At 34.2% G+C, this 12847-nt stretch overlaps 1 protein-coding gene across 2 annotated transcripts; it reads left to right on the top strand.

Moving 5' to 3' along the window:
- Nucleotides 1-216: 216 nt before the first annotated feature.
- LOC103871351 (myosin-3) lies at nt 217-10015 on the top strand. 2 transcript variants are annotated; one of them, XM_033273070.1, is made up of 24 exons: nt 217-234; nt 3912-4231; nt 4302-4403; nt 4485-4628; nt 4718-4868; nt 4947-4974; nt 5066-5231; nt 5319-5382; nt 5485-5498; nt 5588-5672; nt 5797-5900; nt 5979-6117; nt 6324-6442; nt 6638-6790; nt 7178-7267; nt 7352-7429; nt 7511-7669; nt 7772-7978; nt 8074-8279; nt 8372-8507; nt 8589-8718; nt 8806-8952; nt 9021-9088; nt 9163-9816. In XM_033273070.1, exons 2-24 carry the CDS (start codon nt 3917-3919, stop codon nt 9814-9816), a joined length of 3459 nt encoding a protein of 1152 aa, XP_033128961.1. In that variant the 5' UTR covers nt 217-234; nt 3912-3916. The 2 variants fall into 2 exon arrangements, with proteins under 2 accessions (XP_033128961.1, XP_009147843.1); XM_009149595.3 differs by lacking the exon at nt 217-234 and adding an exon at nt 3159-3394 and having other exon boundaries at nt 9163-10015.
- Nucleotides 10016-12847: the final 2832 nt, after the last annotated feature.

The raw sequence follows: 12847 nt of genomic DNA, 5'->3' as shown, positions 1-12847 counted from the left end.
AATTATATAAAATAACATGTTATATTAATTAAATAAAAGGTTAAAATTCTAAAAAGAAACAGATTGAGATTATTTAATAACACAAAAAGATAAAAATTGGGTGAAATACTGTCGAAAAGGATAAACTTAATTTTGAATAAACCCAAGAGAAATGACAAAAAGAAGGTATAACCCAAAAGGAAGGAATAATTTTTTTTTTGAACTAAAAATGCCATTTCTGAATTAGTTTAAAGAGTTTTTATATCTTAGGTACAAAAAATATAATAAAAATGGCCAAAATTTGGAAACATACTATTAAGAGGGAAAACTTTTGCTGCAGCAATAAGGATGATCACCGATAATTGTTGCTATATTTTCGTTTGAATAATTGTTACATAATATATATTGTTGGCTAATATAATATTGAAAAGAGGTGGCCACCGATAATTTTGGTGAGGAAGTTACAAAAATATGTATTGACCAATAGAAGGTAGTTACTGAGATAGAGTTTGTTTAATTTTCATGCAGTTATAAAATATTTGTTTTTTTAAGTAGATCATGTGAAAAATAATAGTTGGACTAAACATATATCAATAGGTCATGTTCCTAATTTAATAGAATAGATTTCAGATACTCAGTCATCTAAATATATATAAAATCTTTTTGAAATTTTAAAATAAAATTCAGATATTCAGTTATTTGAAAATATATGAAACCGAAGCTTATCAATACAAATTCAAATTCAATATAAAAAATTTGAACAATATAAAAAAAATATTTAAGAGGATTGTAGATTTCTAAACCGTAATATCCGAACCAGCATCAGAACGCCTGGAAAGTGGAAAATCTATCAAATTAAACCGATAATGTTTCGGTTAAGTTCGATTTCGGTTCGGCATGTTTGGTTTGGATCAAAACCGTATGCAAACCCATACAGATTGGATTGAACTTCTTCTCTCTCTCTCTCTCTCTCTCTCTCTCTCTCTCTCTCTCTCTCTCTCCCATTTCATCCTCTCCAACATTTCCGAGATTCCCGATCATGTCATCCGCCGGAATCCTCAACAGAATTCCCGATTAAAGCATGCTGAAGTATAGTCTTCTCTTGCTTACTTTTAGTTGCGATGCATGAGTTTTGGATATCGGGAAAATGTTCATTGTAGTAAGATTTTGTTATGTTTTGAGTTTCTTGGTTTTGCTTACAAGCTTAAAGTTTATGTCTTGACGCTGGATCTGGAATGTGATTTTCTCATCGACTTGTCGAATAAACACTTCTTGTTTGCCTCTGTTTTTGATTTTGGTGTTGAACAAGCGGAGGTTTGTCGAACTTAGAATCTATTTGAGGATAACTTCTTACTTCAACATTGGTTGATTGTACGTTTTCGATTATGGCACATTACTTGCTAACTATGGTGATTAAGCCAGCTTGAGCCTAACCGGTCTAGTATGTTGCATTTAAACTTTATATCTGGGGGTAGGCCTCTTAGTACCATGAAACCGTGTCTGAGGTGGCTGGCTGGTCACAACATATGTGTTGTCATAGCTCGTGGGATTGATTTGCATAAGATGGCGGTTAGTTGCCTCATGTTTTTGTTCTCTACCTTAAAGCTTAAACTCAATGATTGGTTTTGTTTGTGTGCAGTTACAACCGAAAAGTCTCTTTTGCTTGGATTGGAAGAAAACGTGTAAAGAAGCCATTTGTTTACACACTCAAAAAAACTTGTAAGAAGAAGAAAACTGTATATTATATTTGCTTTTAGTGAGAGGTTCACTTAAATCTCTGTACATATCAAAATGTATTTATATTTTTTCGGTTCGTTAGTGTATATTACGAAGGTGAGTTTCTTTTTTTAAATATGTACTGTAATTGCTATCAAATTGTGGTTGTTGTTCTGTAATAAGTTCCGGCATGATTGGTCTCTATGTTCGTTTTAATGATTTTATCTGCACCATCAGTCTATAATAAAATGTTGTACCAAATCCTTAAATTGACATCTATAGTACAGTGTGGAAGTTGTTCAAAAAAAAAAATAGTACAGTGTGGAATGGATAGATAGGATTTATCCCAACCTCAGAATGTCAATGTGTTTCCTATAATGTACTAACTCAATCACTGGGGGGTGGTCTGCATCAGTCTTTATCATCATCTTAATGTTATTTTAGCACCAAAAAGAAAAAAATGTTCTTTCGGCATACTACTAGCGAACTACCAGTTATTATTATTCTTGTTGAATAATAGCTGCAGTTTTATTAATAGGTAAAAATTAAACGAATTTAGCTAAGATATGCTCAGGTTGTACATATTAATAGAAGAGACTCTTAATATAATATAGCTGACTACATAAATAGAAGATGTGGTTGAAACATGGACCAATTCTAATTAATTTATTGTTTTTTACTTGGTGGACTTATATTAGCCCACCAAGCTTCTTAGGGCATCTCCATCTCAACTCCATTTTTTCCTCTAAAATAGAGTAAAAGTGGATATAGAGTAAGTAATGCTCCAACCCAACTCCATATCTCACTCCATAATGAAATTTACTCCATAAATGGAGTAGTTTATTTTTTGTTTATTCATCACTCCATTATGGAGTGGGAAATAGAGTAGGGTTGGAGAAATTTTACTCCATTTTCACTTTTACTCTATTTTAGAGGAAAAAATAGAGTTTTACATTGGAGATGCTCTTAATTTATAGGATTATTAAATACTCTTGAATGTGTAAAAAGTAGATATCATACTGGTTATCATTTAAATACATTTCATATACTGTGTAGTTCATAGTAACGTATTTAATCATTTGTAAGGATATAATAATAGAAAAAAAATCCGAATTAATAGTTCCGTTTAGTTATAATTTAAAATTTGAAAACATTAATTATCAACATTAAACTTTGTAATATCACATAATTTGAAAAACAAAAAATCGGTTAATAAAAATATCGAAGGGCATAATCGGAATTTTGACCACGTGAGGTTGCTGAAAATTCCACTGGTGGTGGTGGTGGCCAAAAAAGACATTCAAAACTGTCGGAATCGGATGACCAAATTAAAAAAAAAAAATAGAAAATTTACAAAGAGAAGAGAACAGTTTTACTAAACAGAGAAAGAAGAAAAGAAGTTGCATCTTCTTCTACTTCTTCTTCCCGACTTTCTCTCCAAATTTTCTCATCTTCTCTCTAAATTTTCCTACTCACTATTGTTACTGTAAACCCCCTCCAAAGTGTTAATACTCATTTTTAATTTCATCGTTTCCTGAGTCTACGTCTAGAGAATCACGGAAAGTTATAAAGTGTGTGTGAATGTTTGTATCTATGTCCAAGATCTATCTCATCGGTTGAATCAAATTCTTGTGAATCTCAAGTCTTTCACCATTAAAACTGGTTCCTGATTTGGTTTCCTATTTTTTCTTTTTTAAAGGTAATTAATTTCACAACTTCCAATCTTTACTCTTCTTGATCTTTTCTAACGAAATCAAGAAAACAAAATTTGTATATGTGAAAGCAGTCTTCCTTTTTAGAAATCATGAGATGAGTGGTTTTTTTTAGATCTCATTAGATCAAAAGCTGTGTAAGAACAAGACTTAGATTTGTTATTTTTGAGTGAGATCTTGAGGTGAATCCATTGGATCTTGCATTGCTTTTACTTAATTTAGACAGGGGAACCAGAAAGTCTCTACATTTTCGCTTTAGATTATTTCCATAGATTGCTTAATCTTTCAATCTTTTCCTTTTTGCTTGATTGTGAAACACTATGTAATAGCGACTGTGCATGACTGAATACTTTAGTCTACATCCTCCTAAAAGTATGGTCCTTCTTTATTGTTCTGCGATATAAACTTTGGTCTCTGTTTCTTCTAAAAGCAAACCACAAGTGCTTTTGTCTTTATGGTCTCGGTTCTTTTGAACTAAACAGTTCTCTTCTCTCTCTCCTACAGGAAAAATGTCCCAGAAGGTTAAGCCATCTGTTCAGTCACTTAAATCGATGCCGGCGGATTATAGATTCCTTGATTCACCACCCCTTGAGGACTCCTCTGGATCAAGTGTTTCTGTGACCATTCCACCAAATGGTCACTTGAAGAATGGGTTCAAGGGAACTGGAGATTCTGTTGGGGGAGTGGATAATGGTAATGAGGATTCACCGTACAGCGTTTCAAATGGGGAGGTGTCTTCACTTGTTGATGGAGATCTTATCGTGCCCTTGCCTCAGAGTACGGACCGCAGGTGGAGCGACACAAGCGTATATGCTCGGAAGAAGGTATGCTTAAGATTGATATTTTTTTTTTGGTTTGGTCCAACAAACATTAGAGAAAACATTCTTTTTTCAGGTATTGCAATTTTGGGTCCAACTTCCAAGTGGTAACTGGGAGCTGGGGAAGGTGTTGTCAACTTCAGGAGAAGAGTCTGTTGTTAAACTACCTGAGGGAAATGTATGTGAATTATTTTTTTTAATTCCCTAAAATAGATGTTGATTACTATTTTTAGTGTTTGATTCTTCTTGATTTGAACAGGTGTTAAAAGTCATATCAGAGACACTAGTACCTGCAAATCCTGATATACTTGATGGAGTAGATGATCTCATGCAACTAAGTTACTTAAATGAACCAGCAGTGTTGTACAACCTTGAGTATAGGTACAACCAAGACATGATCTATGTAAGTCTTTTTTTTTGCTAATTTAGTACTCCGAATTCTATAGTAAAATTTGTTTATTTCTTTTCTGAGTTTTTTCTTTATGGTGATAGACCAAAGCAGGCCCGGTTCTAGTGGCTGTGAATCCATTCAAAGAGGTTCCTTTGTATGGAAATAGCAACATCGAAGCATACAGGAAAAGATCAAATGAGAGCCCTCATGTCTACGCTATTGCAGATACAGCAATCCGTGAAATGATAAGAGGTGGGATCACGTTTCGTAATTGTTTAACGTATTGCACTCTATGTTTTCATTCTTATCTTGTTTCGTTTTCTGTTTTAGATGAAGTTAACCAATCCATCATTATAAGGTTAGTTAAAACTTCCTCCTTTAAAGTTCGCTGTTACATATTTGTGCACTGGTAAGTGTTTTCTTATCACCAGATATGTTTTTTTGTACAGTGGAGAGAGTGGAGCAGGGAAAACTGAGACAGCAAAGATAGCAATGCAATACTTGGCTGCTCTTGGAGGTGGAAGTGGGATCGAGTATGAGATATTAAAGACTAATCCCATCTTGGAAGCATTTGGAAATGCAAAAACATTGAGAAACGATAATTCTAGTCGTTTTGTAAGCCCTCAATCCCCATTTTACTCTGTGTCTGTTGAACTTTTGCGCCTCTATCTCATAATATTTCTTTGATGTTAAACTTGACAGGGGAAGCTGATAGAGATTCATTTTAGTGAAACAGGAAAGATTTCTGGTGCTAAAGTCCAAACATGTAAGCATAATCCTTGTAGTTGCTACATCACAATGTTTTCCTTTTTTTTTTCATATACAAATGCTGACTTAGTTTTCTTTGCTGTTTCTTCAAATTTTGCAGTTTTGCTAGAAAAGGTAAACTCCTCTATATTGTTTTAGCTGCTTCGAAACATAGTTGCGTAACATTGCCATGCTTTTCTTTTAATTCTGACACACTTTAATAGTCTAGAGTGGTTCAATGTGCGGAAGGAGAAAGGTCATATCATATATTTTACCAGCTTTGTGCTGGGGCTTCACCTACTCTTAGAGGTATGATTTGTAAAATCTGAATCCTATAAATAGCTTATAACAATTCTCTTTAAAAAGATTTTACGGTATAACTGACTTTTTAATTGTATATCTGACTCTTTTATTCCACTAATTGTCAAATCAGAGAAGCTAAATTTGACAAGCGCAGAAGAGTATAAATATTTGCAACAAAGCAATTGTTATTCAATTAACGGAGTTGATGACGCTGAACGTTTTCAAGCTGTCACGGTAAACAACATTCATTCAATTTAATTTGTTCTTTCTTTCTTTCTATTTAGCGTTTGATTGAAAAACTTGCTGTTACAGGAAGCTCTAGACATTGTGCACGTTAGTAAAGAAGATCAAGAAAGCGTATTTGCAATGCTTGCAGCAGTACTATGGCTAGGGAATGTTTCTTTCACCGTTATTGACAATGAAAACCACGTTGAACCTGAGGAAGATGAAAGTAAGGCTCTTCAATCCTTAGATACTGATAGTTTCTCTGCTTTTCTGTATATTGTGTGCGGAGATGTCACCTTTAAAGTTATTGTATCCTTCTCTTGGAAAATGATTTTGGTTATTTCAAGTTTACTGGTTAATATTTGCGGCTTATCTGGCGACGTGCAAAAGCATTGCTAACTTAAGTGGTGTATCTTTTGTTTTTTTCTTCAGGTTTGTCAACTGTTGCTAAATTGATTGGGTGCAACATCAATGAGCTAAAGCTAGCTCTATCGAATCGTAATATGAAAGTTAGAAATGACACAATTATACAGAAGCTAACACTATCGCAGGTAGGCCGTTTACAAAGAATCGCTTGCATTTAGTTTTCTTTTTGTGACTAAAAGTGTATTCTGCGTTGCGTTTGTAGTCATGATCTATGCTTCTTATTTAGTTCGCATCAAGCCTTGCAATACATGAGTATTCCTTCTGGAGATAATGACTTGTTTATTCCTTTGTGTGCTGAGATTCTATAAATGTAATTTCAGGCCATTGACGCAAGAGATGCTTTAGCAAAGTCAATATATGCCTGCCTATTTGACTGGCTGGTTGAACAGATAAACAAATCTCTTGCGGTGGGAAAAAGGAGGACTGGCAGATCCATCAGCATTCTGGATATCTATGGCTTTGAATCATTTGATGTATGCTTCTTTTTACTCTCTCTCTCTCTCTTTTTTTTTTCCTGCATGAACTCACGGAAGCTATCTATACATTACATATTCAGATCAAAGTCAAATTACTAAATCATGACAACCATAGAAACTTATAGGAAATACTGATGAGGACCTGGAGGAACTGTCATAATTCTCTACGTTAATCTATCTGCTGAAAATCTGAATGCTTAGGAACTATTTTCTCATTGAGATTTTACCTTATCTTTCTAAAATATCAACTAGTGGATGTGTCCACATTGCATGATGAGAAAGAACGGTCATAGATCTTATTAGAAAATGGTTTGATGTATGCATATTCTGTTTAAAATTTGTTCCAATGTGAATGTTGCTGAATAATTACTTCACATGTTGCAGAAGAACAGTTTTGAACAGTTCTGTATAAATTATGCAAATGAGAGATTGCAGCAACACTTTAATCGTCATCTATTCAAGCTGGAGCAGGAGGTAAAGTTGCCCACTTTCTGATATGGCTGAGCATTCACGTTACAGACAGTTCTGAGGGCTTAACATGTCTTTTTGCTCTTTCAGGAATATATACAGGATGGCATTGACTGGACAAGGGTTGATTTTGAGGACAACCAAAATTGTCTCAGTCTCTTTGAAAAGGTAATGTGATAACTGATATTTATTTTCCTTTCCAAAGCATGTCAATTAAGTTAACACAGTGTAAGTATCACTTCTGTGCAGAAACCATTAGGTCTGCTCTCGCTTCTTGATGAGGAATCAACATTTCCGAATGGCACAGATCTGACACTTGCCAACAAGCTTAAGGAACACCTAAGTGCTAATTCCTGTTTTAGAGGAGATCGAGGGAAGGCTTTTACGGTTTCTCATTATGCTGGAGAGGTAATATAAGCTTGAGAAAACCCAGTGGCACTGTTTTACAGAACATAAGCCATGTTATGTTGTTGGGTCTGTGGGTTCATTTTTTTTTTTTTCCAAACTCAGGTTACATATGAGACGACTGGATTTCTAGAGAAGAACCGGGATTTGCTGCATTCAGATTCTATTAAGCTTTTGTCATCTTGCTCTTGCCACCTTCCACAAGCCTTCGCTTCTAGCATGCTCATTCATTCTGAAAAGCCTGTTGTTGGTCCTTTATACAAAGCAGGTGGAGCTGACTCCCAGCGACTGAGTGTAGCAACTAAATTTAAGGTATGTCACTTTTGCCTTTAAACACAGCTTTCTTCTATTTTCTCATCATTTTATAGTATCTAGTTAGTGACCATGGCTGGATACATTTTTTTCAGGATCAACTTTTCCAATTGATGCAACGTCTAGGGAACACGACACCACATTTCATTCGCTGCATAAAGCCAAACAATGTTCAGTCTCCGGGGTTGTATGAGCAAGGTCTTGTCTTACAGCAGCTAAGATGTTGTGGGGTTCTAGAGGTGGTTAGAATCTCCCGGTCTGGATTTCCTACCAGAATGTCTCATCAGAAATTTGCTAGAAGGTGACAAACTCCATCAGTTATTCACTTTAATTGTTTTACAATAATGTTTTCAATTATCAAGCATTCATGTTGTTTTCCTTGTCATACTTTAGGTATGGTTTCCTTCTGCTGGAGAGCATTGCAGCAAAAGATCCTCTTAGTGTTTCTGTTGCAATTCTTCATCAGTTCAACATCTTGCCAGAGATGTATCAAGTCGGCTACACAAAACTGTTTTTCAGAACTGGCCAGGTACTATATAGATAGTCTTCTGATGTCTTGACTTTCTCTAGAAGGCGCCACAAATTAAAAACTCTTACTTCACCTATGCAGATTGGGGTTCTTGAAGATACAAGGAACCGCACTCTTCATGGGATCTTACGTCTCCAAAGCTGTTTTAGAGGGCACCAAGCACGGAGTCGTCTAAGAGAGCATAAAAGAAGAGTTACTGTTCTTCAGTCATGTATTACCCTTCTCTCATTTCTATATAAGTAGAGACAGTTTCAGCTTAACTTAAACTACGGCTTCTTCATACATCCTCTTGTTTCAGTTGTTCGTGGAGAAAAGGTAAGAAAGGAATACACAGAGTTACTTCGGAGGCATAGAGCTTCTGCTGCTATACAAAGCCATGTTAAGAGAAGGATTGCTAAGAGACAGTATAAAGCTACAGTTGATGCATCTGTTGTAATACAGTCAGGTAAGAAAGGGTTAATTAAACCGTGTAACGTCAACATATTTGATATTAAAAGTTTCATTTACTTGCAGCAATTCGTGGCGAGCTGGTTAGAAGATGTGCTGGGGATATTGGTTGGCTAAAATCTGGAGGCACCAAGGTCCTAGATTACTTTCTTGCATCTCACTTAAGGTTATAAATGAACATTGTTTTGACTTAAGATTCTTTAAGCAGAGAAATGAGTCAGACGAGGTGCTGGTGAAGGCATCAGTACTCTCCGAACTTCAGCGCAGGGTTCTGAAAAGCGAAGCTGCACTTCGTGAGAAAGAAGAGGAGAACGACATTCTCCGACAAAGACTCCAGCAGTACGACAACAGGTGGTCCGAATACGAAACCAAGATGAAATCAATGGAAGAGATTTGGCAAAAGCAAATGAGATCATTGCAGTCAAGCCTTTCCATTGCCAAGAAAAGCCTAGAGGTTGAGGACTCGGCTAGAAACTCTGATGCGTCGGTGAACGCAAGCGACGCAACGGAGTTATCAGGAAGTGGCGGTGATTTCAGGACTCATGGGAGGACAAGAAGCGTAGGTGTGGGGTTAAGCGTGATAAGCCGGTTAGCAGAAGAGTTCGGACAGAGAGCTCAGGTGTTTGGTGATGACACAAAGTTCTTGATGGAAGTGAAGTCTGGTCAGGTGGAGGCGAACTTGGATCCGGAGAGGGAGCTAAGAAGGTTGAAACAGATGTTTGACACGTGGAAGAAGGATTATGGAGGGAGACTAAGGGAAACGAAACTGATACTTGGCAAGCTTGGGAGTGAAGGAGGTGGTGGTTCAGCGGAGAGAGTGAAGATGAAGTGGTGGGGGAGGTTGAAGAGTACCAGGTTTTAATGGTCTCTTTACTTCCTTGAGACGCACGTCTCTATTTTTATTTTACACGTTTGATGTTATTCTGCGGTTTTGGTCTTGTTGCTGAGAAGTGAGAAGGCTCTATGGTTACTTAAAAGAGTCATGTTTCTCATTTCCATCCAAATACTTGCAAAATTCAGTAAATATTCTACTATATATTAAACATATTTATAATATTTCTCTATTTTAAACAAGTATTTCTATCTATAGTCATCTCACCTCATATTCGAAGCTTCAGGGTATTTCTTTACCGCCTGCGCTTGATAAGAGTTTCCCTCGTGCCTCATGAAAGTGTTTGTTCTTTGTTGGTCTTGAGGAGCCATCTCTGAGTGATCGTCAGGCTTTAGATTTCAACGCAATCCTCATCAATTAGCATGGAGCGTGTCTGCCCAGCCTGTTGTCATCTTTCGGATTCTAGGAAGCGCTTAGATTAGGACATATTTGAAGTTGTTTGTTGCGCCATGTTTGTTTTTAATTATAGCATTGATTAGTATTTATAGAAATTATTAAATGTCAATAGCATTACTTGTAACTTTATTTGAAAACTAAAAGGTAAATCCCCAAAAAAGTGTTAATAATATTGATATATATAAAGAAAAAAATTTATAATTATATTTAGGGCAATTGTCAATAATAGCACCTTTTGAAGTTTATGTCACAAAAATAGCATTAGAAGGAGAAAGTCACAAAAATAACATTCATTAAAGGGTAAAATATCTCTAATACCCTTGGTTTAAAATTAAATAAACAAACAAAAATAAATATAAATAAATAAAATAAAAATAAAAAAAAAAATTTTTTTTATAGTTTCAGATTATATTTTTCAGATTCAAAATTTTTATAATTTTTTTTTGAATTTTTTTTTCGAATTTTTTTTACTTTTTTTTAATTTTTTTTTTATAATTTAAAAATACTTTTTGAAAATGTTTTTAAAATTTTTATTTTTATTTTAGTATTTATTTTTTATAAAATTTTAAACCCTAATTCCAAAACCCCACCCCCTTAACTCTAAACCCTAAGGTTTGGATTAATTAACCCAAAGGGTATAAATGTATATTTACCTCTTTAATGAAACCTATTTTTGTGACTTTGAGCCTTGAGTGCTACTTTGGGAACAAAAACTTGGTTTGGTGCTATCTTAGTCTTTTTCTCTTATATTTATGTTAATGGAAATTTCTAAAAGAAATATAATTAAATTTATGTTAGTGTGAAGTTGGTCAACAGAACTAACTTCACAGAACTATAATATATCAACTAGATATTAACCCGCACATCTGTGCGGATATATTTAATTTTTTAAATTAACTTTTAAAATATAAATATGTTATAAAGAAATATATTTAATATTAATTTTATGTATATAATTGTTATTTTAAAATTTTTTATTTGTTGAAATTTATGTGATGATATTGTACAAATCATATATTAATGAAGTATTTTTGTTTATTTATTTAAAATACAACATCAATATTAATAGTTTAATTTTAAACATTAGTTTTATATGAATTAATAAAATAAATTATTAGCTTCTTTGTTTAGAAATTTTTATTCTCGAAATGTTTATATGCGAATAAATTAATTTTTTTTAATATTATTTTATTTAATATATTATATTTCAGTTTAACGTTTTTATTTTTACTAAAATATCAAACATAAAATGTTACAAATAATAAAATATTATTTATTTTGTTTTATATAAAAATTTAATTTGATAATTTAAAAAGAATTAAGCTATACTATTTAATTTCAAAATTAGTTACTGAAATATATTAAATATGATCTATTAAATATGATAAACAGTTAAATGATAATTACCTAATGACAATATTTTTATATTTTCTTAGAAATGTTATTGTTTAGATGTATATTCTTTTGTTAGGAGAATATTATATATGAGTAATTTTAGGATGTTTAGTTAAATTTATAATAAATGGTCTAACATAGACTTGTGTATGGTAGATAAAAAATAGGACTCTATTTTAATAGAGTAGATAATAAATAATGACGGTGATTCCTAACTATTCTTGATGGAAAATTATTCGGACCCGACAAACAGTTGGATCTTCATTGCAGGTTCGCAGCAAAAGAGCGACTTTGTGGATGCTTTGTTTACGGTGCATTGAAAAAGAAAATGAAACATGTGGGCTTAAAGCTAATCTCGGAGGACAACCGAGAAATACCTTACGACGAGACACCCCGTGTATGGATAAAACATGTGCTTCCGAACCTCTTCGCCAAGAAAACAAAATGACATGGAAGATAGATATACAAACAGATCCAGAGCGGAGGAGCCTCCTGACCAGAACATGCGCCACAACTCGACGGGATTCGCCGGAGATCTAAAGAGGAAAGTCGACAACCAAACGGATCCCTACCCAAAAGCCGACCCCAACCTCCTACACCGCTACACCTACCTCGCTGAGTCACCAGAAACTCAAGACGGCCGCCGGTTTCAGCCTAGGATCCTCCGCCGGCGAAGCTCGAAACCTCCAGGGGCACCTATATAATGTATGTATGCTAGCAAATTAGGTTAAAGTGTTATACAATGAGTTATAATTTTTTCGATAGTGTGCAATTTCTCTTAATCAAATTGATTTTATTCAGAGTAACTATTTAACTAAAATAACAGGGGGAAAAACGCACCGAAGATGAAAACCACACCGTAAATGACAGTGGCACAAACGAAGTGCGTTATTAATCACATGCGAACAAACAAAAAAAAACTTTTTTAAGAAGTTGCGTTATTTTTAGTCAAAAGGCGTTATTTGTTAAATTAATTCTAATTTTCCGTTTGGATCTTACCTTTTAACTGGTTTATATAATTGAAGGATTTCCAAAAGAAGAAAAATAGTTGTTGCATATTCTAAATCACAAGAAATGGCAGCAAACAAGTTTTCATCTCTTTTGTTATTTTCATTGATGGTATCTACGTTTATCCTTTTACCAATGGCTTCAGGTAAACATTTCTTCAAAGTTAAATTGTCCCAAAAAAAAAAAACTGTGTACTATTGTT

The sequence above is a fragment of the Brassica rapa genome, chromosome A06 (genome assembly GCF_000309985.2).
Source record: "Brassica rapa cultivar Chiifu-401-42 chromosome A06, CAAS_Brap_v3.01, whole genome shotgun sequence".
Taxonomy (NCBI): Eukaryota; Viridiplantae; Streptophyta; class Magnoliopsida; order Brassicales; family Brassicaceae; genus Brassica; species Brassica rapa.
This window is presented reverse-complemented; position numbering and strand designations above follow the sequence as displayed.

Bases quoted from the DNA above. Each gene is read 5' to 3' on its own strand.
- LOC103871351 (XM_009149595.3), top strand. From the start codon at position 3,917: ATGTCCCAGAAGGTTAAGCCATCTGTTCAGTCACTTAAATCGATGCCG. The intron at 5,232-5,318 runs GTAAGCCCTCAA...TAAACTTGACAG, and splicing joins ACGATAATTCTAGTCGTTTT to GGGAAGCTGATAGAGATTCA. The intron at 6,118-6,323 runs GTAAGGCTCTTC...TTTTTTCTTCAG, and splicing joins TGAACCTGAGGAAGATGAAA to GTTTGTCAACTGTTGCTAAA.